This window comes from Crinia signifera, chromosome 4 (genome assembly GCF_055691185.1).
Source record: "Crinia signifera chromosome 4, ASM5569118v1, whole genome shotgun sequence".
Lineage (NCBI taxonomy): Eukaryota > Metazoa > Chordata > Amphibia > Anura > Myobatrachidae > Crinia > Crinia signifera.
In genome coordinates this window covers 234,622,181-234,648,495 of record NC_139220.1, presented here as the reverse complement: position 1 = coordinate 234,648,495, position 26,315 = coordinate 234,622,181, and the positions used below count along the sequence as shown (strand labels likewise).

Genomic DNA, 26,315 nt, shown 5'->3' with positions numbered 1-26,315 from the left:
CCGGATATTTTCAATATGAAGGAGTGCGCCAGTGGTGCCTGCAGCTGTGCACCACTGGCGCATGACCTCTATGGGGCACCCCCCCCCCCCCCACAGTGTCTGCTCCTCCCTCCCCTCCTACTCACTCCCCCTCACTCCTCCGGCGATCGTACGCCGGAGCTCCCCTGCCGCTGCCCGCACCACCATTAGTTGCAGTGAGCAGGCGGCAGGCTCGGGGATGTTCGGCGCGGCTGGGCATTCTGCTGTGAAGGGTGGCTGTGGCAGCAGCAGGTGAGCTCTGGCATATGATAGCTGGAGCTGCTACAAGGGGGCGTGCTGAGGCGACAGGAGGGGGGAGCAACAGGGGGGTGGCAGTACGTTCTGTGGTTCATTTTGCTGGGGCAGGACAAACCTGCCCTGGTAGGTTTGTCCTGCCCCAGCAAAACCCACCACTCAAGGGGTTAACATTCACGTGGACTCTGACTGGGGATGGTAAAGTGTGCCAAGCGCATTGGTAAAGGAGTGAGGCACCAAGCCCAAATCATGATGAGCGGGTCCATGTCAACATTGACACAATGTTAACACCTGTCAACCTTTTCATGTGTCAACCTCGTTCGTGCTGACCTTTAATGTTGATCTTTTTACATGTCAACTTTTTGTCAATGTCGACCATTTGTTGTCGACCTATTGACACCAAAACAAAATGAATGGAATATGTGCAATATTTATCTTTTAATATACACTTCACTCACATTAATTACACCATATAAACAATTACATTCTAAATACATGTTACTGTATGCAGCTCTCAAGGATTAACTTAGTTCTATAATTGACTCTGCGAGTAGTGCCCTGAGGTTTGATACACTGCTGTAACTGTCCCCATTCTGAGATTGGATGATGGAATACCATGTGACCTTTTTTTTAACACTGTCCTGTTTCTCCAGTATCATTTACTGTTCCCACTGGACTGCATGTGAGTATACTCTGCTGTGATGTGTGGTACAGTCATGCTCAGGTACTAAGCTGTTTGTATGACTGACTTTTAAATATGAAGATCTTGTTATTTTATGGAGCAGGATTTCAGGATGTAAAGACAAGTGGGCTGAAATGTAATAGGATGAGAGATTCAGAAAGTGAGAGATTTGGTAAGAAATCTCCAGTTTTAAAGCCGCAATCATTTACACTTCAAACTAGTTTTGCAGTGTAAATGATTGCCGCTTTAAAAAAACTGCAGATTTCTTACCAAATCTCTCACTTTCTGAATCTCTCATCCTATTAAATTTCCCCCATGGTGTGAGAAGAGCAGTGGCAGTGGGGGCTGAAGAGGGTGTATTTAGAAAATGGGTGGAAATAACACTGTGTTACTGCATTTTTGTACAGTTTCTGTTAGAGATGTGCGGTCCGGATTCTGAAGAATACGAACCGCTACGAACTTGGGGATCCCAAAGCGAGGCCGAACGGCACCTTGCCGCCGTCGGATTCTCACGAGACCTGGATTCCATATAAGGCACCGAGCCCGTGGTTCGTCGCCATTATCTGGGATCCAGAGACGGGGAAACAGCACGCTCCGCTGGTGTGCTCACTGCTCAGTGCAAAGTCAAACAAGTTTACTTAAAAAAAAAAAAGTAAAACTACATTGGGCAGCTCTGAGCGATAGTGGGCAGCTTTAGTGCAGCATTTCAGTGAGCAGCTTTTGTGCAGCATTACAGTGAGCAGCTTTGTTGTTTCATAGGCAGTGGGCAGCTTTGTTGTTTCATAGGCAGTGGGCAGCTTTGTTTTAAAGGCACTGGCAGTGGGCAGAGACACCAGCTTTGTTGTTTCATAGGCAGTGGGCACCAGCTTTGTTTTAAAGGCACTGGCAGTGGGCAGAGGCACCAGCTTTGTTTCAAAGGCAGTGGGCAGCTTTGTTTCATAGGCAGTGGGCAGAGGCACCAGCTTTGTTGTTTCATAGGCAGTGGGCACCAGCTTTGTTTCATAGGCACTTTAGGCAGTGGCCACAAGTTTTACTTTTATTTTAGTTTAGTAGCACCACCAGCAGTATTGTTTTAAAGTGTATAACTCCACATAACCCAGTTGGTGCAGTGCACTGCATACTGTACGCCCACTGTGTGTAGTACAGTATATGCCGATACTGTGACTGCCGTCTATAGCTCCGTGCCTCTGTTTATACGTTACTGTGACTGCTGGTACCCCATCTGTTTATAAGGTACTGTGAAAGCTGTCCGTACCCCATCCGTTTATACGGTACTGTGACTGCTGTCTGCAGCTCCGTACCAGTTTATAAGGTACTGCTGTGACCACAGGCCGTACCCCACAGTTTTTTTTAAATGAATAAAATTATTAAAAGTTTAAAAAAAGAAAAAAAATGTATCTGTCCCACGTGCTGTGAGTGCTCTCCGTAGCTCCGTACCATCTGTTTATAAGGTACTGTGAGTGCTGTCTGTACCCCATCTGTTTATAAGGTACTGTGACAGCTGTCCGTACCCCATCTGTTTATACGATACTGTGACTGCTGTCCGTACTCCATCTTTTTATACGGTACTGTGGCTGCTGTCCGTACCCCATCTTTTTATATGATACTGTGACTGCTGGTACTCCATCTGTTCATAAGGTACTGTGACTGCTGTCCATACCCCATGTGTTTATAAGGTACTGTGAGTGCTGTCCGTACCCCATCTGTTTATAAGGTACTGTTATTTCATTTCAGGTAACTCATATCATGTGTTACACCAGTATTGAAGTAGCTGTTTGCATACTGCTATATTTTATATCTAGGTAATTGTGCAAATATTTTTATAAGTTTTGAAAGTGAGTTAGAATGTATTAGTGGCTGGGATGGTATGCATACCTCCCAACTTTTGATGATCCTGCGGCGGGACCCAGCTGATGCGCGCCGCAGGCTCTCCGGAAATTTCAGGGCGTGGTCTAATTTCGGGGCGTGGCCTATACTCGCGTCTCCCCCGCGAGGCCACGCCCCCATTTTGCTGCTATGGGGGCATGACCCAGAGGCTCTGTGAGCCTGTAGCCATGCCCCCAGCCCCCTGGCTACGGGAATAGACGCAGTGCGCATGCGCACAGCGTTTATTCCCCGCTGCTTAGCAGCCGACAGGGGGGACTCCCAACAGCCCCCCCCCTCACCGCGGGACACTGCCGCCCGCGGGTGGGACAGCGGGACAGGCCCTGATAATCGGGACTGTCCCGCTGAAATCGGGACTGTTGGGAGGTATGGTATGTAATCTCTTTGTTATCTTAGTTTTATTGCTAGTGGAAATGGGGCTCTGACTGGGTGGGGTCTCAATCAATTAACTAAAGGCCCTCATACATTAGGCCGACTTGTCCTTATGACTTGTCCGGCAGCTCCCCGGGAGGCTCACATACAATTTGGCACTTGATGAGCCAGTTTTTACATGTGATAAATCGCTTGCGATTTATCACATGTAAAACAAATGGGGAGCTGCAGGGCAGTGAGGAGCAGTGGGGCGGGCAGCAGCAGTAGTTGGGGCGGGCAGCAGCAGTAGTTGGGGCGGGCAGCGGCAGTAGTGGGGGTGGGCAGCGGCAGTAGTGGGGGCGGGCGGCGGCAGTAGTGGGGGCGGGCGGCGGCAGTAGTGCCTGGCCGGCATGCTGTGATCACAAATAGCAGCGCTGCCGCTGCGGGACGGGACGCACAGTGGCCGCTATTAGATTTTCAAAATACCTGTCAAATGACCGGCCGTTCTGTGATTGGCTGAGAGAGCTCTCAGCCAATCACAGAACGGCCGGTCATTTGACAGGTATTTTGAAAATCTAATAGAAACATAGAATTTGACGGCAGATAAGAACCACTTGGCCCATCTAGTCTGCCCCTTTTTTAAACATGTTACCTCAAACCATATTTGATCCTTATTTTTTTGTAAGGATATCAATATGCCTATCCCAAGCATGTTTAAATTGTACTACTGTATTTGCCTCTACCACCTCTGATGGGAGGCTATTCCACTTATCTACTACTCTTTCTGTGAAGTAATTCTTCCTCAAATTTCCCCTGAATCTTCCTCCCTCTAGTTTCAGTGCATGTCCTCGTGTTCTGCTGCTCCTCTTCCTGTGAAGAATGTCTCCCACCTGTACCTTGTTAAAACCCTTGATATATTTGAAAGTTTCTATCATGTCCCCCCTTTCCCTTCTCTGCTCTAAAGTATACATATTAAGATCTTTTAGTCTTTCCTGGTACGTTTTGTGATGTAGGCCATGCACCATTTTAGTTGCCCTTCTTTGTACAGTCTCTAATGTATATCCTTCTGGAGATATGGCCTCCAGAACTGAACACAATACTCTAGATGAGGTCGTACCAATGACCTATACAGTGGCATTATTACTTCTTTCTTTCTACTGCTGATACCTCTCCCTACGCAACCAAGCATCTGACTTGCCTTCTTCATTGCTTTGTTACATTGCCTACCTGCCTTTAAGTCCCCTGAAATAGTGACACCTAGATCCCTCTCTTCCTCAGTAGTTTCCATTATATAGTGCCATTTATACTATATTTAGTCTTTGGATTTTTGCAACCCAAGTGCATGATTTTGCATTTTTTGGCATTAAACTGTAGTTGCCATGCTCGTGACCATTCCTCTAATCTACCTAGATCATCAATCATTTGTTTTACCCCTCCTGGTGTGTCTACCCTGTTGCATACCTTTGTGTCATCTGCAAAAAGGCACATTTTACCCTCAATTCCATTTGCAATATCACCAATAAAGATATTAAAAAGCACTGGTCCAAGTACAGATCCCTGGGGTACTCCACTTGTAACCTTTCCCTCCTTTGACTGTACTCCGTTTACTACAACTCTCTGTTTTCTTTCCTGCAACCATGCTCCTATCCATTCAACTATCTTAGAATCCAATCCCAAGCTTTCAAGTTTATTTAACAGTCTGCGATGTGGGACAGTGTCAAAAGCCTTACTAAAGTCTAGATAAGCTACATCTACAGCCCCACCTTGATCTATTACTTTAGTCACCCAGTCAAAAAAGTCAATAAGATTTGTTTGACATGATCTTCCCCCAGTAAACCCATGCTGTTTTGGATCCTGTAAATTGCTGGTTTTGAGATATTCTACAATTCTTTCTTTTAAGAGTGTTTCCATCAATTTCCCTACTACTGATGTAAGGCTCACTGGTCGATAGTTGCTTACCTCTTCTTTGCTTCCACTTTTGTGCAGTGGGACTACATTCGCTGTTTTCCAGTCCTCTGGGATTACTCCAGTAGCTAGTGACTGGTTGAATAATTCTGTTATTGGTTTTACCAGCTCCCCTTTGAGCTCTTTTAGTATCCTTGGATGTATCCCATCTGGCCCCATTGATTTATCCACTTTCAGTTTTGAGAGTTCTGTGAGGACTTTCTCCTCTGTAAATGTACTTGTTTCTCCCTCAGTTTTCTGACTATACTTGCAACTTAATTGTGGCCCCTTCCCCTCTCTTTCAGCAGTGAATACTGAGCAGAAATAATTATTAATTTTATCTGCTATTACATTGTCCCCCTCAAGAAAACTTCCACTCTCTGTCTTTAGTCTTATTATTCCACTTTTTGTTTTTCTCCTTTCACTTATATACCTAAAAAAAAGTTTTCCCCCCTTTACCCACTGATTGGGCCATTTTCTCTTCAGCCTGTGCTTTTGCACATCTGATTACCTTCTTAGCCTCCTTCTGTCTAACAAGATACACCTCTTTGTCCTCATTCTTCTGCGTCTTCTTAAATTTCTTAAAGGCCAACTTTTTTGCTTTCACAATACTTGCTACTTCTTTTGCAAACCACAATGGCTTCCTTTTTCGTGTGTTTTTCCTAACTCTTTTGACACAAAGTTCTGTTGCTTTTAGAATTGCACTTTTTAATTTTTCCCACTTATCCTGCACTCCTTCCAAGTTCCTCCACTCTGCCAAAGAATCCCTTACAGAGTTTCCCATCTCTACAAAATCAGCCTTCCTAAAATCTAACACCTTTGTTTTTGTGTACGATGAGTCAGTCTCTGTCTTTATTTTGAACCATACTGCTTGATGGTCACTGGATCCCAGGTTTTCACCCACATTTATGTCAGATATTCTGTCACCATTTGTAAGTATTAAGTCTAATATTGCGTCCTTACGAGTGGGCTCCCTCACCAATTGCTGGAGGGATGCTCCTTGCAAGGAATTCAGCATGTCCCTACTTCTGGTGGAACTTGCAACAGGCAGCTCCCAGTTTACATCAGGTAGATTAAAGTCTCCCATGATTATCACCTCTCCTTTTAATGCCATTTTATTGATGTCCTGCAATAGGCTCTTGTCAAGTTCCTCTTCCTGACCTGGTGGTCTGTAGATCACCCCTATACGAAAAATCGCCTTCTCCCCTGTTTCTATGGTCACCCAAAGGGCCTCCGTTTTTTCTTCAATACTTTGTATTAAGGTAGTCTTTATACTTTTTTTCACATATATTGCAACCCCTCCTCCAATTCTTCCCATTCTGTCCTTCCTAAATAAAGTATATCCTGGTATAGCTATGTCCCAGTCATGATTTTCATTGCACCATGTCTCTGTAATAGCCACAATATCCAGTTCATCCCTTGTCATTATTGCAATTAGTTCTGGGATTTTATTTCCCAAGCTTCTAGCATTTGCACACATAGCTCTTAAAGTTGTGTTTGTGCTTCTCCTGCTGCTAGCTATGTTCATCTTTCTGCCTATATCTATCCGTCCCGCAGCGGCAGCGCTGCTATTTGTGATCACAGCATGCCGGCCAGGTCAGCATCACTCGTCGCACCCGGCACCCACCGGGAACTCATTTGTGAGCCGCCGCCCGCCCCCACTACTGCCGCCGCCCGCCCCCACTACTGCCGCTGCTATTTGTTATCACAGCATGCCGGCCAGGTCAGTGTGTCTGCCCGCCGTGCTCCCCCGCCCCCCGGTGTCTGCATGCATATGCCTGACAGGTGGGCAGGCATATGCATAGCATACAGGGAGGTCGGATGATCTTATGTGCTGACCGTCCGACCTCCCTGATCCGGTCCGATGCGCACGGGACCGCTTATCGGATTGGATCATATATCACACACCTGCGATTTTGGGGTGATTTTATCCGGTTATCGGCCCAAAGTGCCGAGATCGGATGAAATCGTCCCAAAATCGTATAGTGTATGGGGGCCTTTAGAAACAGCTTTTAGTATATATTGTGAACACAAGGCTGACCTCAGCCTGGCTGACTATTGTTAGTTTGTCAGATTTTAAAGTAGGGCAAAAACAGTTACATAGATTAAAGCTTGAACTTATTCTGGACAGAAACTGCCAACCAACTTAACATCTTCGTATCAAAGTGACTCAGAAAGACACCAGCAACTCAGAAAACCAAGAGACTGCTTTGAGTGAGCTCACTTCATTCTCACATCATACTACTGTTGGCTGCTTAATCTGCCTATTCAGCTGTGATATCACCATTTCTCCATCTGCTAAAACTTTTTGAATATCACTCTTTATGCTTGTACTTGCACTGTCAGTTTTGAAAATGCCCAGCTGTACCTCTAATGACTTTACCTCTCTTGCTGTTCCATTGAGAGTAGGTGTCCCTGAATATTTTATTCTTGGCCCTCTTCTCTATCTCTACATGTCCTCTCTGGGTGAACGTATTTGTTCACTCGACTTCCACTATGCTGATAATACTAAAATCTACCCCTCGTTTCCTGATCGCTCTCCTTCCATCCTAACTCATATCTCCAACTGTCTCTGCTGTCTACTCTTGAATGACCCAGCGCTTTTTTAGACTTAAAATATCAAACACTAAGCTGACCTCTTCCGACCCTCCTGCATAAAACCTGACCATCTCTCATCCTAACCTGTTTATGCTCACTTCTCCCCCTTCTGTGTTACCCCTGTCTGTCTAACCCTCCCCTTTAGAATGTAAGCTCTCACGGGCAGGGCCCTCTCTCCTCATGTGCCTTTCTTAGAATATATAAACGTCTGCCACCCTGATAATTGCTGCAGTGTCCTGTCCCCTGATGCAACTATCCATTTTTACCATATACTTGTCCTAAACTGTCTTGTAATGTAATTTGTTATGTGTCTGCTCATAACTATGCTCTGTAAAGCGCTGCGGAATTTGTATGCGCTATATAAGAAACGGTTAATAAATAAATAATAAATACTGTGACTGCTGTCCGTACCCCATCTGTTTATACAGTTCTGTGGCTGCTGTCCTTACCCCATCTTTTTATAGGATACTGCCACTCCTAGATGAGCCACTTGCTTGTGCCGCACATTTGTGTGGCTTAGCATACTTATCCACCTACCTCGGTGCAGCCTTTTGCCCTTAAAACAATATTGTGAGGTGTGAGGTGTTCAAAATAGACTGGAAATGAGTGGAAATAAATGTTTTTGAGGTTAAAAATAGCGTAGGAGCAAAAAAAATAAAAAATTCTGTGATTTTAGCTGTTTTTATGAGTTTTAAAAAAAAATACAGATCCAAAACCAAAACCAAGACCAAAACCAAAAAGGGCGGTTTTGGCAAAACCGAATACAGATCCAAAACCAGAGGCAGATACAGATCCAAGACCAAAACCAAAACCGCAAAAAGTGGTCGGCGCACATCTCTAATTTCTGAAAACTTGGACAAACTATTTGATTTCAATTACTTCTTCTGGGAAATCAATTTCCTTTTAGTGCTTTACCACTTTGCAGCTCTAAGCTGGGATTGCTGTATGCTACTGTATTATTACTGTATATAAAGTGGCAGTGGCAGCCTGGCAAGACTATTTTTCTTTTCTATTTCCACTTAACGTGAATGCGCATTGGTATCAAATCTGCATCCAATGCTGCTAAAAGCATTCGATGTGCATTCGTTTTCCATTCGATTTTGACTACATAGACAACATTGAATGTTATACCTAACTGTGTGTACACAGCATAGGATAAATTGGAGATCTGTCAGCTGACATCATAGTCTAAAGGTGGCCATACACATGCAGATTTATCTGCAGATCTTTCTGGTTGGAACAAAAACATGGTTATGGATGAGAGCAAATGACAGTTGACCATTTGCTTGGAAATGCTGGAAACCTGACAAACTGTCACTCACCCATAACCATGTTTTTGTTCCAACCAGTCAGATCTGAAGATAAATCTTACTAGTGTATGGACACCTTTACACTTTTACCAGTGAATATCTACTTAAGCATAATTTAGTTCTGTCAAAAATAAAATCTGCTGTAAAAACTGCAATTCAGTGAATGGGCTAACGCCTTTCTGCACAAACCTCTGACATTATCAGAGACATAATGCTAAAATCAGAGGAAGGGTATTTAAATAATTTCTTGCAATACAATTAGATCTTTAATTAATTAGCATCATTAATTGACTAACAATTGGAATTTAATTGAAATAATGAATTAATATGAAGCATAATGTAAAGGAGAAATAAAAAGCTATTTACACTGCTCTTTCCATGAGGAGGTAGTGTTATATTTTACCACTCATAAAAATAGATTTAGGGTGGTATCCAATTAGATGCAGTCATTTATCGTAGCTACTAGACTCTCGGGGGCTACCCATTAAACCACAGTACCCATCATAGGGATTACACTTCACATGCCTCAGGGATGCAAAGCATAATCCCAGATAACCAACCCTCAGAGCCACAATATCACATATGATTGGGAATTTATGCCGGGTCCCAGGTGTTCTCTCCTCAAAATTTTACAGCTGAAATAAACCCTGTTAGTCTATAATAGCAATAATTCACTAATAAATGGCCATTTAAGTAATTAAATCACCGTCAGCCTTTTACTACTCCTGCAATAATCTGACACACTTATGATCTACAATAATGTTGCTACAACTAGTGTTCTTTCTAGCTCTCTGCACCTTTGCAGTTCCTCTTTCCTACCTGGTGTATCGCTCTCTGCTGTGTTGTTTCTAGCGCAACCTGGTCTGTTCCTCAGCACTGATATACAGACCACACTGTGCCAGAAGCACGACCGCAGAGAGCAATACCCCAGGCAGAAAAGAGGAACTGCACAGGTTTTGAAAGGTGCAGGGTGCTAGAGTGAACACTGTACAGTATAACAGAATACACAATAATGACAATATAAGGTATTATATACTGTAGATTTATTATCACACAACAGACATTATCATGTGCATTCTAGTGATGGGCCAATACAAATCCACTCACCAAACTCTGACTCTTCACCCAATTCTCTCCCGTATCGCAGCATACATTCCCCAAGTAAGCCTTCTGTTTGGGGATAACCTGTAGTTTTCACTTGTCCTCTGATTTTTGACATTGTGTTTAACATTCCTAGCCTGGCTCGATATGCTGAAAATAAAATTAACTAAATTAATATTGTAATTACTATATTGAAATGCACACAGGTCCATATTCTGAAACAGTTAACAGAGTTCCAGTCCTGGGGCAGCCGCATGCTGACATTATACTGCTCAGAACTACGGTTCTAGACTGTGCATTTGTATAATACAAGTTAACAGTCTGAAACCTAATCGTTAGAGCTGGTCAGTTGGGGTTCCCCTCTACTCCTGTGGACCAGTCCCACTTTCTTTACATATTACTTGTAATAACACAATTAGGTTGAATCGTCGTTAGGGCTTCATTTATCTACTATACCTGAAACATGACTGTTTTTTAATGAATCCTAAAATAAAATACTAACAACATATACATATATGCAGGGGTCGATTATCTTTGCAAGAAATAGCATTCAACTTTTTTCCGTACATGAATAAAACCCCCAAACTGATAACAAGTCAATTCTAATTATTACTCTTTGAAAGGTAATTGATGGAACATGGTATTGGCAGATGCCTACACCTTTTTAGGTGCATAGCAGATGTGATCAAGGAGTTTAGTCCATATGTGGGTCCAAATTAGAGTGGTTTTCATTGCATATAACAGGATATATGATAGAAGACAAACAGCAACAGATACAATACTTTGGTGCTCCAGTAAAAAATTGGCAGATACTTTTATAGAGGCATGTGAACAAGTCCTGCACCTACAGTATGACCTTTGAGTTTAATGAATAATATTTATGCAGACATACTGTATGATGTTATTTAGACAGAGAAGTCATATACAATAACAAACCGTTAAAAGGGCATACACACGGGGCGATTTCAGACCCATTTCTAAGCAATCTGACTAGATTGCTTAGAAATGGAGCACTGATCACTCGGTTTGTGTGGCCTGCAGTGATGGCAATGCACGGACCCGAGTGGTGCCATCGCCCACAGGGAAAGCCAGTGCTAGATCACTGGGCTTTGTCTATAAACAGTAGGTTAGGCAAAGTCCCACACTGCACTATCGCTCAGCACACGATGTGTGCTGAATAATCGTGCTTAAGCCCATCGCTCAGCAAGAAAGCCAGGTGGCCACGTCTGTATGCCCCTTAACAGACAGCACATAGTGATTAACCATTTAACTACATGTCAACACAGTGTATTTGGAGACATGCAATTCTGAAATGAATTGAAGCAGAAAAGCATGTATATCCCAGTGCCAGCCTGAATATATCTGCGTAAAGCATATTAGAAAAATGCAAGAGGTATAATAAAACTGCCATAATATCGACTTCATTATATTAATAACAAAACTAGATATTTCTAAATGAATTTACTATGTACTGTAGCTGACTTATATACTGTCCCAACATCAGGTACAATGATGATGGAGCTGGTGGAAACATATATTGGTGTGTGTGGAGTGATCAGATTTCTGCATCTAAAGAGCAAATCAGAAGCTGAAATCCATTGTTAAGGTGTATGGTCATAATGTTATGTCACAGAAACAGGTTTGGTTTTGGTGCAGTACCTGTCATGGACATGCATGGCCGGCCCGATGGCTGCTCATCTTAAACATCTGTCCTGCAGTTGTCAAAGGCAGTACACCAAGCCCAAACCTGTTTTTGTGACACAATGTTATCACCGCACACCTAGATACGCTGGTGATGAATTTCAGATACTAATGTGCCATTTAGACCAGTGGTTCTCAACCTCGGTCCTCAGGACCCCCACACAGTGCACGTTGTATAGGTCACCAGCAGCGGCCCTCTGGTATCACCAACTGTCACATTTTAAAAATGCCCAGGTGACCTGGAAAACCTGAGCTGTGTGGGGGGTTTCCAAGGATCGTGATTGAGAACCACTGCTTTAGACGCATGAGGATGTTTTGTCAATACCACTGTCATACACGTAAGCGGTACTCTGTGCCACCGTGAACTCTAGACCAGGGGTTCTCTCTTTCCTAGGCTGCACGCACTTCCACCACAAGTAATTGGCTTGCACAATCAATTTATCTCACCCCCTATAACCGACCTAGATGGGTTTGTAATTGTTCTACTCCTCTTAATGCCACTGCAGAGCCACTTCAGGGTAAATGTGAGTGGGGCACTACTGTGCATTTGCCAATCTCAAGGATAAGAGTGCCATTTTTCTGGTAATTTTGGTAATGCCCATGCACAGACCTCTGGAAACTTGGCAACAACGCCATATTACCAAATATACAGTATCTGTGTTTCTTATGGAGAAGTAGGCATCGAGATGGGTGCACAAGGTATAGAAACCCTCAGAGGCCAAGGCAGTGCTGGTAAAAGCAAAGCACATATTGTAGAACAATTACTTTCATTTGAGGATAAACCAAATCTGATGGAATGGCAGAAAGCAGGTAAGTGATCTGATTAATATAGTATACTGTAACTTAAGGAACTACATAAAAAAGGCTGTTTCAGTGGAACTGTTCTTTACAGTGTAACATTCATAAGGTTTTGAAAATTCTCTTAACATTTTAATTGCAGTTTTGCAAAGGTGACAAGTGCTCATTAAAGCAGTTTTAAACATGAATTAACATTTTATAATTTAATAAAGGTTTTTATGTTTTGTTCCCTTTTTTTCATACTTACCTCGTCCTCGGCAGCCTCCGGGATCCTGAAGGGGACACCGTGGACATTGGGGGAACATCAGGGCACCACCAGGGTACCAGATAAATATGGAAAAAATATATATTCCAAAATCCAAGAAAATCCCTTATCCAAAATGCTTGTGGTCTCGGATAAGGGATACTCAACCTGTACCTGTTTGAAGATGTTGTTAAGTGAGGTATAATGTAGTATATTTGGCCTAGTGTTTACTTAACACAGTGTAATTGAACCTTTGATTAGGTGGTCATGTGACCTCAGCTGTAGCCTCTCTTAGGGCGGTATTCAATGAGAATATTCTCCGTGCATGGCAAGAGTTTTTTTTCTCTCGCCATACACTCGCTGTGTTTTTGCGGAGATTCTCCATGTTTGGAGATTCTCCGTCACGACACTTTAGAGAGTATTCAATGTGACTGAGACTCGCCGCCCCTCGCGGCGAGTCTCAGCCAAACCGGCGTCATGAGGTGACTGCCGCAGAGAGCCTGAGGACGGCGGCAGGCAGGGAGATGGAAGTCTCCCTGTCTGCCCCAGAATGTATGTGGGGGGGAGGTGGGCTCCCCGAGAGCCAGGTAGCACAGGCTGCCCCCCGACGAAAGAGCCAACAGGGGACCGGGTATTCACTGCACCCGATCGTGCATATGTAAGGATCGGGTGCAGTGAATATATGAATATCTAATGAGCGGCTCTCGGCTCCCGGCCCCCTGCTGGCTGTTATGTGTAAAAAAAAATATATATATATATATATTTTTTTTTTTTATTAAATATATATTCATGTGCTATAAGCACATGAATAAAAATAGCATGCCCCTTCACAGAATAAAATTCCTGATTTTTTGACACCAAAATTAAAACAAAAAAACTTTTATTTCAAAAGTTCACATTCCACTTCTCCATGAAAAGATGGAGAACTGCTACACAGAGACACGGCGAAAATCACGGCGAGAAGTACACGTTGAATAGGGTTGCTCGCTTTTTCAGACCAAAATTCTCCGTCCAACACGAAAAAAACACAAACTCGCCATAAAACACGGCAAATTTTTCTCATTGAATACTGCCCTTAATCAGACCTGTTGCATTCAGTTAAGGGGGCAGTAAGAAATATATGAAGTGAGAAATTACAAAGTGGGAATTAATTTTAAAAGAACAGTTAAAAACTGTGGAAAAAACATTAAATCACATCAGAAAAAGGTATTGACATACTTATTACACTTCATTACTATACTGTACATTTCTACTTAACACTGTCTTTAACATACACACAATCTCACAGCAAGCTCACCATTCTCACTAAACTTCATACATCCAGTAATCTCCCTGACTCATCACTCTGTGCACATTGGGGGAAATTGACTAAGATGTGTATTCTACTTCACATGTGATGTTGCTATGGGCAACCAATCAGAAGCTACTTCTTATTTATTTAGCACCCACTAGAAGATCGTAGACAGGATCTGATTAGTTGCTCATAGCAACATCACATGTGAAGTAGAATACACATCTTAGTAAATTTCCCCCATTGCCTCTTATATTATCCACTCCCCTCCTCTAAACACTCATGCTTTTTTTTACTTACTTCTCCACATATACTTTCATATCCACATACTGCCACTAAAATGAAAAAAAAAAAAAAAAAACACAAATATATAAATATCCACTTATATCTATCTCTTCTTTCTAATCTTATTAGCGGGTGACATATCACCAAAAAGTTTGTGACAAATTAACATCCATCCAAGACCTCTTCATCTCTGACAACTTCAACCCGCTGGCTTTAACAGAAACATGGCTCACACAATCAGACATGGCCTCGCCTGCAGCACTGTCACATGGTGGTCTTCGCTTCACACACACACCTTCAGGCATGGTAACAGTAAAGGTGAGGCAGGAATTTTACTATCCCAATCCTTCACATACACAGTTCTGCCCCCAGTTCCTTCACTCACATTCACATAATCTGAAGTTCACTTATCACTTAGGATGTTTACTCTTTCTCTCTGCTTGTTGCTTCTATCCGTCACCCATCTGGGCTTCCCAAACCTTCATTTCTGGAAGATTTTTCTGCCTGGCTCCCCCAATTCTTATCCTCTAACATCTCAACCATCATCTTGGGTGACTTCAATATCACTATTGACAGTCCACCATCTCTGCATGCTTCTAAACTCCTCTCTCTAACCTCCTCTCTCAACCTCTCCCAGTGGTCTGACTCCTCTACTCATGAGGAATGACACTACCTTGACCTTGTATTCTGATTTTACTAACACTCCCTTCCCTCTCTCTCTGATCACAATTTTATCACTCCTGTTCTCCTTCATTCCCCCAAGCTCATTGACACTGAAATCAAGCAGGTCTCATCTAACCAGCAGAAATACTAATGCTATTAATTTTCCACAACTTTCCACCTCTCTGCAACAACAGCTCTCACCAATATTTACATTTACCTCTCCAGACTCTGCTGTTTCTTACCTGTACCACTCTTAAACCTCTTGAAGTGGCTCCAATTTCTCATTACACCCCATGCAGGCTAAGATGCCAGCCGTGGCAATCCAAATCAACAAAACAACTACGAAATCAGTCACGTAAATTAGAATGCCAATGGCGTAAATCTAGGAATCTGAGTGATTTCCTCACATATAAGACTATTTACCATTTCTAATATTTCTAATCTCTCATCTCTTCTCATGCCACTAACCCTAAGCGACTTTTTAACACATTCAAGTCACTTCAGTACCCTCCCCACCTCATACACCAGCTACCATCAATGCACAAGAACTTGCCTCTTACTTTAAAGGGCAAGATTGAGAACAACCAAGATGAGATGTATGCTCTACTGCAGCCACTAACCTACTCAATTCTCTATCTGAACCCTCTGGCACTATCTGTTTATTTGAAGCCACAGAAGATAAAAAAAAATCCACGCTCTTCTCATCCTCCTACTCCACTACCTCTCTGCTTGATCATATACCCGCACAATTAAATAAAACTCTATCTCCTGTTCTTATTCAAACTTTAACTAAAATCTGCAATCTCTTTCTTGCCACTGGTAAAATTCTGACCCTCTCTAACTATCATATCATCTCTCAGTTTCCATGCCTCTCCAAGCTACTCGAAAGACTTGTGTACTCTTGCCTCACACACTTCTTTTTTTTTTACTCCCACACCCTATAAGACCCACTTCAGCAGGCTTTTGTTCCCAATACTCCACAGAGACAGCATTGACAAAAGCGGTGAATGATCTGCTCACTGCTAAATCTAAAGGCTATTACTCACTACTTATGTTTCTAGATCTTTCTTCTGTTTTGACACTGTTGATCACACTCTTCTCATACACACACTACACTCCCTAGGTCTTAATGATACAGCCCTTTCCTGGTTCTCATCTTACCTATCTGACCGCTCCTTCAGTGTTCGTTTCTCTGACTTTACTTCCTCTTCACTACCTCTGACAGCCGGAGTTCCGTAAGGCTCAGTCTTAGGTCCTCTGCTTTTCTCAATCTATACCTCATCTCTTGGCAAACTAATCAGCTCTTTCGGACTTGAAACTATACTCAAATCTATCTCTCAACCCTAGAGTTGTCACCAGTGGTTTTGGGCCGTGTCTCTGAATGGCTTTCTGCCATCTCATCTTTGATACTTCTTGCCACCTCAAACTCAACATTTAAGAGCAATTACCATCCAGATATCTCCAGAACTGTTGACAACTCAACAATCTACTCTACCCCACAAGCTCATTGCCTAGGGATCATCGTTCACTCTGAACTGTCCTTTGTTCCCCACATTCAATAGGTCTCTAAATCATGTTATATAATTCTAAAAAAATATATCCAAAATATGACCCTATCTAACACAAGACACTGCTAAAACTCTAATCCAACCACTCATTACTGTATATCCCTAATTGATTATTGCAATAGTCTTCTTACCAAAAACAGATGGTGGAATATATTTTGAATGCTGCTGCTAGGCTGATCTTCCTAGCAAGACACTCATCGTCTGCTGATCCGCTCTGTCAGTCCCTCCATTGGATGCCCATATTCTACCATATTCAATATAAAACACTTCTACTCGCATATAAAGCTAGTAACCATACTGCACCAGCATATATCTCTCTACTTATCACAAAACATCTCCCATCCCGACCACTCCGCTCTGCACAAGATCTGCGTCTCTTTCCTGCACGGATCACTAGCTCCCATTCACTATTTCAGGACTTTCATTGGGCTGCTCCCATCCTATAGAATGCCCTTCTACTAGCCTCCAAACTTTCAAGCGTTCCCTGAAAACTCACCTCTTCAGGCAAAAGCCTATCATATTTAAGTATCTGACACATAACCCTCTGAGGCACTTATGTATTATATAGCTTCCCTTCTGGACTTGTAACTTGGTGGGACTGCTATGCTATTACTGGTGCCTGTCCTTGTGTTTCCCTATAGACTGTAAGCTTGCAGCAGGGCCCTCCTACCTTTAAGTCTGTCTAGTGTTACCCAGTTTGGTCTATCACTGTCTACAGTTGTAAATGCAACCGAATTTGCTGTGCTATATAAGAACCTGTAAATAAATAAATAAATAAATACTTTGTGTTTATTTGCATTATTCCTGTAGTTTCTCTTTGCATAGAAAGCATACAGTGGGACACTTTAAAGTATTACCTGGATTTGGCTGCAAATATTCTGTGGTTTTGGAAAGCAGCTCAGCAACCACCTTATTGGTGATGTCAATTTTCTAAAACAGAAATTCAATGTTAATTATTTCCCAGTACCATTGTATAACACATCTGAGTAGGCCACAGACCGATAGGTTTCAGAAAAAAATGCAGATATTATGCACTCATTAATATTTACATCTATCCCATAGAGGCTACACTATACAGCGCCATACACCACATACAGTATAGCAATATATACGATGTAAACAATACTGTACAGTATTAGAAGACACACATACTTTTAGGAACAAGGGGAGAAGTTTTGACACAGATCAATACATCTGTTCAATTGACAGGTTTAAAAAAAAAAGAGAGAGAGTCACAAGCGATGCCTTTTAGACCTCTAAGGTGGGTATTCAATCTCCCGCCGCTATTCCCGACAGGGGAAATAGCGGCGGGGCTCTATTCAATGCTATCTTCCCTGACAGTATTGAACAGGGATCACGGCAGAACGTGCCCGACTTTACAATCAGTCAGGCACGTTCTGCCAAGAACGGCCGTGAAATTGTCGAGCTACCAGCCACAGCTCGACGATTTCCAGCCACATCTTGCATCCGCGCCACCTTTTAGGTGCTCGGCAGGTCACGGCTGTTGGGCTAGCCCGACAGTCGTGACGCCAAATTGAATACTCCCCTAAATAGATTTAATTTTTAATGTTATAATTCCATATATATTCAAACTCACAATTCCTACAGTGCATTCGCTATGGCCCCCATCCACTAGTGAGATGTCTTTCAGCATAAGTTGGATGCGTTTTGCTTGCAATGTGAGCGGGACCTTCCCAGGGGACAGGATCCCATAGGATACATTGTATGCTGTCCTTTTGCATGCAACGTATACCATGCGATCCTAGCAGGGCTAACAGGCTGTGACAAATATTTGTGGCAGCCAGTGAGATCTGCGACTGCAATGTGAGGCACACGGAAACGGGCCTCACATCGCAATTGCAGGTAAATGACATGCAATGTGCCACTTTTATGCAATGCATCGAAATTGTATAAAAAGTGGCCATATCGCACTAGTCTTAAGTCATATATTAAACTGTTGATACCACAAGTGTGTAATGGTTAGTATTTCTGCATCACAGAGCTTAGATCACAAGGCCAAGACTGATGCCTTATCTGTGTGGAGTTTCCATGTTCTCTATATGCTCCTCTAGGTCAGGACAAGCCAACCTGTGGCTCTCCAGATGTTGTGAAACTACAAATCCTAGCATGCCTTGCCACCGTTTTAACACTCCCTTACAGCAAAACTGTGGCAAGGCATGATAGGATTTGTAGTTTGACAACATCTAGAGAGCCACAGGTTGGCCAGGCCTGCTATAGGTAGTCTAGTTCCTCCACCAATCCAAAAACATACTGATAGGCTGAATGGCTTTGTAAAAAAAGATGGTAGGTACAGTATGTGTGTCCATGTGGTAGGGATATAGAATGTAAGCTCCACTGAGGCAGGGACTAATGTAAATAACTATTCCTTGAAAATGCTGCATAGTGTGTGTGTGTGTGTGTGTGTGTGTGTGTGTGTGTGTGTGCTTTATAAGCGGTTGTCAACAGAGAAATTATATATTTGGACTCTTGACATCTGCCAGGCTTCATTTATTTAATGAGACATAGCAAGAATTACAGATCTACAAAAATGTAGGCCATGTTGGGTAAATAACTTTCTAGCCTTTTTCTGGTGTTGTGAATAAATGAACAGATTGGCACATGATTATGCCCCTGACTGGGGAGGTGGTGTTTACAAAAAGGGAACAAAAATTACAGCAAAAGGGAACACAAATTACAATAGAGATTACACGGTATGATACAGCAATGGACAGATGAATATCCACAACGTATGGATCGGGCGGAGCATCTTGCCATAAACTTGAACAGACAAGCATGCGAGTGAGCAGACAGAGAATAGAGAAAATCAACATAGGCTGGGTCTATGCCCAATAGATAGGACAGGGCAAGCAGGACCAGAAACACTGTAGGAGGATAGAGGATTAGGGAGACATGGAGTCTAGGACCTATAGACCCAGCCAGGTGTAGGATATAGTTGTCATGGTGACGTAGATAGCGAGAGGAAGGAGACATGAGGGCGGAGAGGTGTGTAACAGAGATGGTGATGCTGGGTGGGAGTGTAGTTGGGGCACAGAAGGGAATGAATAATAGGAGGATGACTTAGGTATTTAAGAAGGAGAGAGTTTTTAGGGTCTATTTGAACCTGCGGAGAGTGGTAGGTAGTCTGGGAGTCAGTTGTAGAGGTGGGGATTAAGAAGATGTAATCAAAGGGGAGGTGACAAGGCAATCCTTGGTAGAGGCGGGGGTGAGAAGGAATATGGATGGAAAGAAGGGCTGTAGCTGTAGGGAGGGATGAGTGTACAGTAGGTTTCAGGGTAACGAGCCAGTGTAGCGACTCACAAAGTTGGGTGGCGCAGGATAACAAGAATGCAAAATAAAAGGAGCAGCAGTGCTAACTGGGTGTGGTATAGGGTTCCGACAGTCGGGATCCCAACAGTCATTAGCCCGACGTCGGGATCCCGACTGGCCGGACTCAGACAGCATGGCAAGCGCAACAAAGCCCCTTGCAGGGAAAGGTGGCTCACTACGCTGGGAACCTATATTATCCTCCCTCTATGGGGGTCGTGGACACCCACAAGGGAGAATAGCCGGTGGCAGTCGGGAACCCATCTGTCAGTGTTTTAACAGTCGGGATCCCTACGTCTGTCGGGACCCTGTCCGGCACCCGTGCTAACTGAAGGCCAGAGAGAATAAGGTTAAAATAGTCCAGAGGAGAGATGAATAGTGAGTGGAGATACTGTATGAGCTGTATCCAGAGTATGACTAGGTCTGGTCCTGATGTTACAATAGGTGGATAGAGGAGGAACTGGATGTGGGAAGTGAAGGAGAGGGAATGGTTGAGGATGATGCTAGGCAGCGGATTGCGTAGCATTGGAGAGAGTGCTTGTGTCAATAAATAGAGGGGATGGAAATAGGGGACGGGAGACAAACATGATCATTTTATAAACATTTATTAACTTTAAAATGTTTTATAAAAAGGAGAACAAAACAATCAGACAACCAAGCAAAGATAGCGATAGAAAACTGCAGATGAAAAAGGGGAGTAAAGAGGGGATGTCAGGAGAGGAAATAGTTTTAGGGCAAGTGGTGGCAAGCGGCTGTTAGCCACAAGGGTGTTTTCCATACTGCAGCCAACACGGATGGTGATGAGATCTCATGTATTGCTACAAGACATTGAAATGTGTTTTACTTATAAGCAGTTAAGCAATGTTTTGGTGTCAGTGAAGACTTTTAGCGGGTCACACTGACATAGCAAGATGTATTTACAGACACACAAATACCAATGTAAAAATTCATCAGGTACTCCCTCATCTTTGCGGCCACAGTTTACACCAATTACACTCATGAAAGCGAGCATGCGCTGCAGTGAAATAAGTGTACATTCATAAACACTGCACTTCTATATGAATTACTATGCTTCCTTGTTATTATTAACGCCTGCGGTGCGTTGTGCCATTTTATCACACACAAAATAAAAATAGTTGAATCTTACTCTTTCCATTTCTTGAAAATCATTATCGAGTTTTGTTCCTTCCGCTCCACTAATTTTTTCACTGAAGAGCTGCAAGTGGAAGTAATAGGACATAATGAATTCACTTATTAGACAGAACATGTTGTCACAGCTTAAATCACAGAACAGCATGCTCCTTATATACTGCTATAAGAAATCCGCACCCTACACAGAAGTACCGCTACAGAACCGCATTATAGTCATGTGAAGTCAGAAACTGCCAGCTTATTACTTCCCTATGCCATGTGCATTCCCTCACATTCCAACAAAGAATATCAGCATAGAGAGATAAGAAATGGTTTTGAAATAGGTGTCTCATAAAAACAATAAAAAAAACTTCATTTATACCAGCAAGTCAATGAATGTGGAAAAAGAGAAGTGCAGCAGTCATAAGCAAAGTGTTCAGAATCACTAACAAAATGTAGCTGAATACTATGGTTCCCTGCCACAATCTGTGGATAAGTGCATGGTCTTCAGCATCCAAAAGTATTGTGACAAGGGCTCACGTACACTTGATAAGATGAAGTCTTGGTCTTTATTTTGCGGTGGTCAAACAGCTTACCAGGTAATCAGCATAAGCAAGTATAGTTACAGCAATGCAGCGTACATGTATCACAGCATAGTGCTGTACAAACTCTTCAGAAAGCTCCAGTGGTTCTTACCGTAGCCCACACCCCAGCCTGTCACTTGGGCAGCTATTTCACCATGTAGAGCAATGATCCCCTGCCTTGGAAACAATTATATCAGGAGAGCACTGGTGCTGCTTAATCAGCCCAACCCTGATCACATTAGTTTCCCTGCTGCTGCTCTAAAACCTGGACTGGATCCTCCACATTATCTTCATGTGGAAGTATGCTGTCCCTGACACAGTATGTATTGAGAACTCAGAGGGGGAGCTTAATGTCATAGCGGGTTAGAAGAACAGCAGGAAGGCTTTGATACAGGCACTCACTGCCAGGGCTGCCAAAAGAAATCATGGTGGGCCCTGGTACAAAAACTTTCCAGGGCCCCCATGGAGGGCGCTCCCCGCAGACTCCGCCGGCGCTGTCTACCCAAGCTGCTGCAGAGTCTGCATACCCATCAATATGCCACTGCTTCCTAGGCAGGCGCTTGCTGAGTAGCAGTTATTGCATCAGGTCTGAATAACCCCGAAAGTTCAGTAGTGTGTTAGTGTAAAGCTATGTACACAGCTCAATTTAAACCTAAAATCCATATTTTAAGAAAATATTGTCAGCACTTGCTCCGCAATGCATATATTGACTAATTAAGCAATTGGAAGTTTCCAATTAAACTAATTAGTCCTTAATAGCTCACCTGCAGTTCTGTCCATGGACCAGGCACAGGACAGGTGCTATCACTAACTCTTTACCTCTAAAACTGCACCCGCTTCCCACACACCACCTTAACTACAGAACCACTAACCCTGCACCCACTTTCCTCACACTCTACACTTAAACCTGCTTCTTTCGCACACTATCCCTAAACCTGCACCTGTTTCCCCACACACACTATACTGCCGCTAACCCTTCACCCATTCCCCACGCACACTATACTATCACCACTAACCCTGCACCTGCTCCCCACACACTATACTATCACCACTAACCCTGCACCCGATCCCCACACACTATACTATCACCGCTAACCATGCACCCACTCCCCATGTAGTGTTCCTGCTAGGCTGTTTAAGCGGGGCGCTGCGCCCTGTCCGATTTTTAAAGGGCAAAATGCGCCCTGCCTGTCTCGCAGCGCCCCGCTAAAACAGCCTCACGGGGAAGCCCAGCATCGCCGTTGACGGCGATGCCTGGCGCTTCCTCGGCAGCAAAGTGGATTCGGAGGGGCCGGGCCCGCCCCCTTTCATGACAATGGCGGCCCAAGCACGCCTCTTTCATTACGGCGGCGGCCCAGGCACGCCCCCTTTCATGACGTCGGTGGCCCGGGCACGCCCCCAGCTGTGACGTCGGCGTGCCCGGTCCGCCCCCCAGCACCCTGCCCGGTGTCACTCCTAGAGTGAACACTACCCATGCACACTATACTATTACCGCTAACCCTGTACCCGCTCCCCATGCACACTATACTATCACCGCTAACCCTCACCTGCTCCCCACACACATTATACTACCACTTACCCTGCACCTGATCCCCATGCACACTATACTATCACTGCTAACCCTGCACCCGGTCCTCACACACACACACACACACACACTATACTACCGCTAACCTTGCACCCACTCCCCACACACATTATACTACCGCAAACCCTGCACCCGATCCCCACACACATTATACTACCGCTAACCCTGCACCTGCTCCCCACACACTATACTATAACTGCTAACCCTGCACCCACTCCCCATGCACACTATACTATCAGCGCTAACCCTGCACCCGCTCCCCATGCACACTATACTACCGCTAGCCCTGCACCCGATCCCCACATAAACTATACTATCACCGCTAACCCTGCACACTATACTATCACCGCTAACCCTGCACCCGTTCCCCACTAGCTATACTATCACCGCTAACCCTGCACCCGCTCCCCACACGCTATACTATCACCGCTAACCCTGCACCCGCTCCCCATATAAACTATACTATCACCGCTAACCCTGCACACTATACTATCACCGCTAACCCTGCACCCGCTCCCCACTAGCTATACTATCACCGCTAACCCTGCGTCCGCTCCCCACACGCTATACTATCACCACTAACCCTGCACCCGATCCACACACACCCACTATACTAGCACCGCTAACCTGGAAACACTCCCCTCATACGCTATCCCCCTGCACTCACGCTCAGCACCGACAATCATCCGCAGACTGCAGGCTAACTAAAAAAAAACACCTGCCAAAAATCATGTAGCTATTTTTTTCTTCATTGGATACTGCGCAAACTAAACACGTGGTAATATGAAACTAAAGGTTCAGATCCTTTTTGCCAGCAACTGTGTAGCCAATAGAATAATGCCCAAGGTCCCCCCACATTGTATAGACCCCCCCCCCCACACACACACACACAACATCAATATATACTATATACTGTATATATTTTTTGTGTATGCAAGAGTAGCAGGCAAGCCCCTCTCTCTCTACCTTTTTGTCTCTCTCCTCCAGTCCATCAGGCTGCAGTTTCTCTCTTCTTCCTTCATTTGCAGCAGACCCCGTTAAGCCCCGCCCCCTATTTCCCACTTGTGTTTCCTGGAAAGGAAACCTGGCTCCCTGTTGGTAAACGGCAGCCATCTTTTTGTAGCCTGGCATGTGGGCAGTCATTTTCTGTTAGCCCTTGCCTGCTACATCTTCCTATAGCAGAGCTGCACAGGGGAGTCAGCAGGACTGGAGTCGGAGAGCAGGAGCATTCTCTGCACTGAAGCTGACGCTGGGCGCTGCCACTGAACACACTGTGAGTGACAGCTCACCCCGTCCCCGCCGCTCTCCTACTCCATTATGCCTAGCACCCGCCTACACTCCCACCTGCGCGACCGCCACTACACACGGGCAACCGCTGCCAAAATAAACAATTTTTTACAAAGTGTGTGTGTGTGTCCCCGGCCTGGACCAGGGGCCCCCTGACAGGCCCGGGCCCCGGTAAAATGTACCCGCTCCCCCCCCTCTCGGCGGCTCTGCTCACTGCCACGACTCACTAGAGAAGGAGAGGAACTTTGTTTGGGCGATGGTGTCTCTGCACATGGGCCCTTATGCAAGTTTATTCAGTCGGGAGAGAATTCGCATGGGGTACCAATTCTGGGCATATGTGTGTATGCTGGGAGCGTGCAAACTCGGCGCAAAATCTGTCCGCCGCGTGCATGCTCCCTGCCTTTTGAGCAAGTGGTGGAGAGGGGAGTGGGGTCCCGGCCTGGTCCATTAGCATATGTGAACGCCTAGCATGTCATGGGTGTTCCCATGAAAACGCTGGGTGTCCACATGCTAATGCGTTCATGACGCACGTGTGGGGGGCGGACCGCTGACATAACCAGATGTCAGCTGCCTGCCCAATTCCCTGGAATTCTTTCTTTTTTGGTCATCTGTTTTTATTGAGAAAAATCAAATAAACAGTACAAGATGACAAAACAGTAAATTACGTATATCCTAGAACAAAGCACCAATCTGGTACAGAGTAGAATAGATATGGTCTCAGAATACTAGATGATGGCGGAGACATGTACTGAGCATAAAAAACAAGCATAAACATGTAATACTAAAGTAGAAAAGGAAAGAAGTGATGAGATAAAGGTGGAAGGTAAAGGAAAGAATAGAAGAGATAAAGGCGGGTACTACCTACAGTCGAGTATGAAGTTACAAGGAGTAGAGTCACTGCTTCTCTATGGGGAAACCACAACAGCTCCGTGGTCTGAACACATATAATATTTGTAAGACTCAGAAGACTTATACACCATCCTGGGAAACCAAACTATTATAAATTCCGCTAATTTATCTTTGGAAGTAAGGCGTGCATCTTCCATGTTCTGGTAGTAGTCTATTCTAGAGAACCACATTTTCCTTGTGGGGAGGCTGGATGACTTCCACAGAGGTCCCTGGAATTCTACACGCATATGTACGAGTGGTCTGGGCCACCCTTACATATGCGTGCGTCATTCGATGGTCGGCGACCATCAAAAGATGGGAGAGGTTCCCACTGGCATGCGAATGGATGTTTATGCAAAACATCCCTTCCCATCCTCGTAAAGCACACGAGGAGAGAGGGCCCTGCTCGTTAGAGCTTACATTCTAAAGGTACGGGGCAGACAAACTGGGGTTTACACAGCTGGGATAGAAGCAAACATAAACATAGGGTTAGGATAAGAGATGGTTGGATTGAATGAAGAAGTGGGTCGAGTGCCACATTAGTAATTTAAGTACATAGGGGGTTATTCAGACCTTATCGCTTCTTTGAAAATCTGCAGAGCCCTGCAATCAGATAGCTGCGGCTCTGCCTGAGTGATCTTCCGCTTGTGCATGCCTACAAAGGGCCTGTGAAATATCACAGATCAGAGAATAGCTTCAAATCCATTCGTAACTCACTCACCATCGGATGATTTTTCCAGTCTGCGCGTAACCCAGAACTTACTCTGCCTGTGCGATAGAAACCGGCTGATGGAGGCCGGCGCTGACGTCACACACCCTC

General features: G+C 44.2%; 1 protein-coding gene across 6 annotated transcripts in view; it reads right to left on the bottom strand.

Moving 5' to 3' along the window:
• The window catches only part of SH3GL3 (SH3 domain containing GRB2 like 3, endophilin A3), a 116,968-nt gene that overhangs the window by 37,840 nt on the left and 52,813 nt on the right, over window positions 1-26,315 (bottom strand). For 5 of the 6 annotated variants that reach the window (XR_014473501.1, XR_014473498.1, XR_014473497.1 and 2 more), the window contains one exon: window positions 21,169-21,233. Coding sequence is in view for 1 of the 6 variants with exons in the window: in XM_083184012.1 (XP_083040138.1) it covers window positions 10,150-10,293; window positions 17,551-17,623; window positions 21,165-21,233 (286 nt within the window). In the remaining 5 variants the exon portion in view is untranslated. Of the gene's footprint in view, window positions 1-10,149; window positions 10,294-17,550; window positions 17,624-21,164; window positions 21,234-26,315 lie in introns of those variants that run through there. The other variant, XM_083184012.1, reaches the window with a different exon arrangement.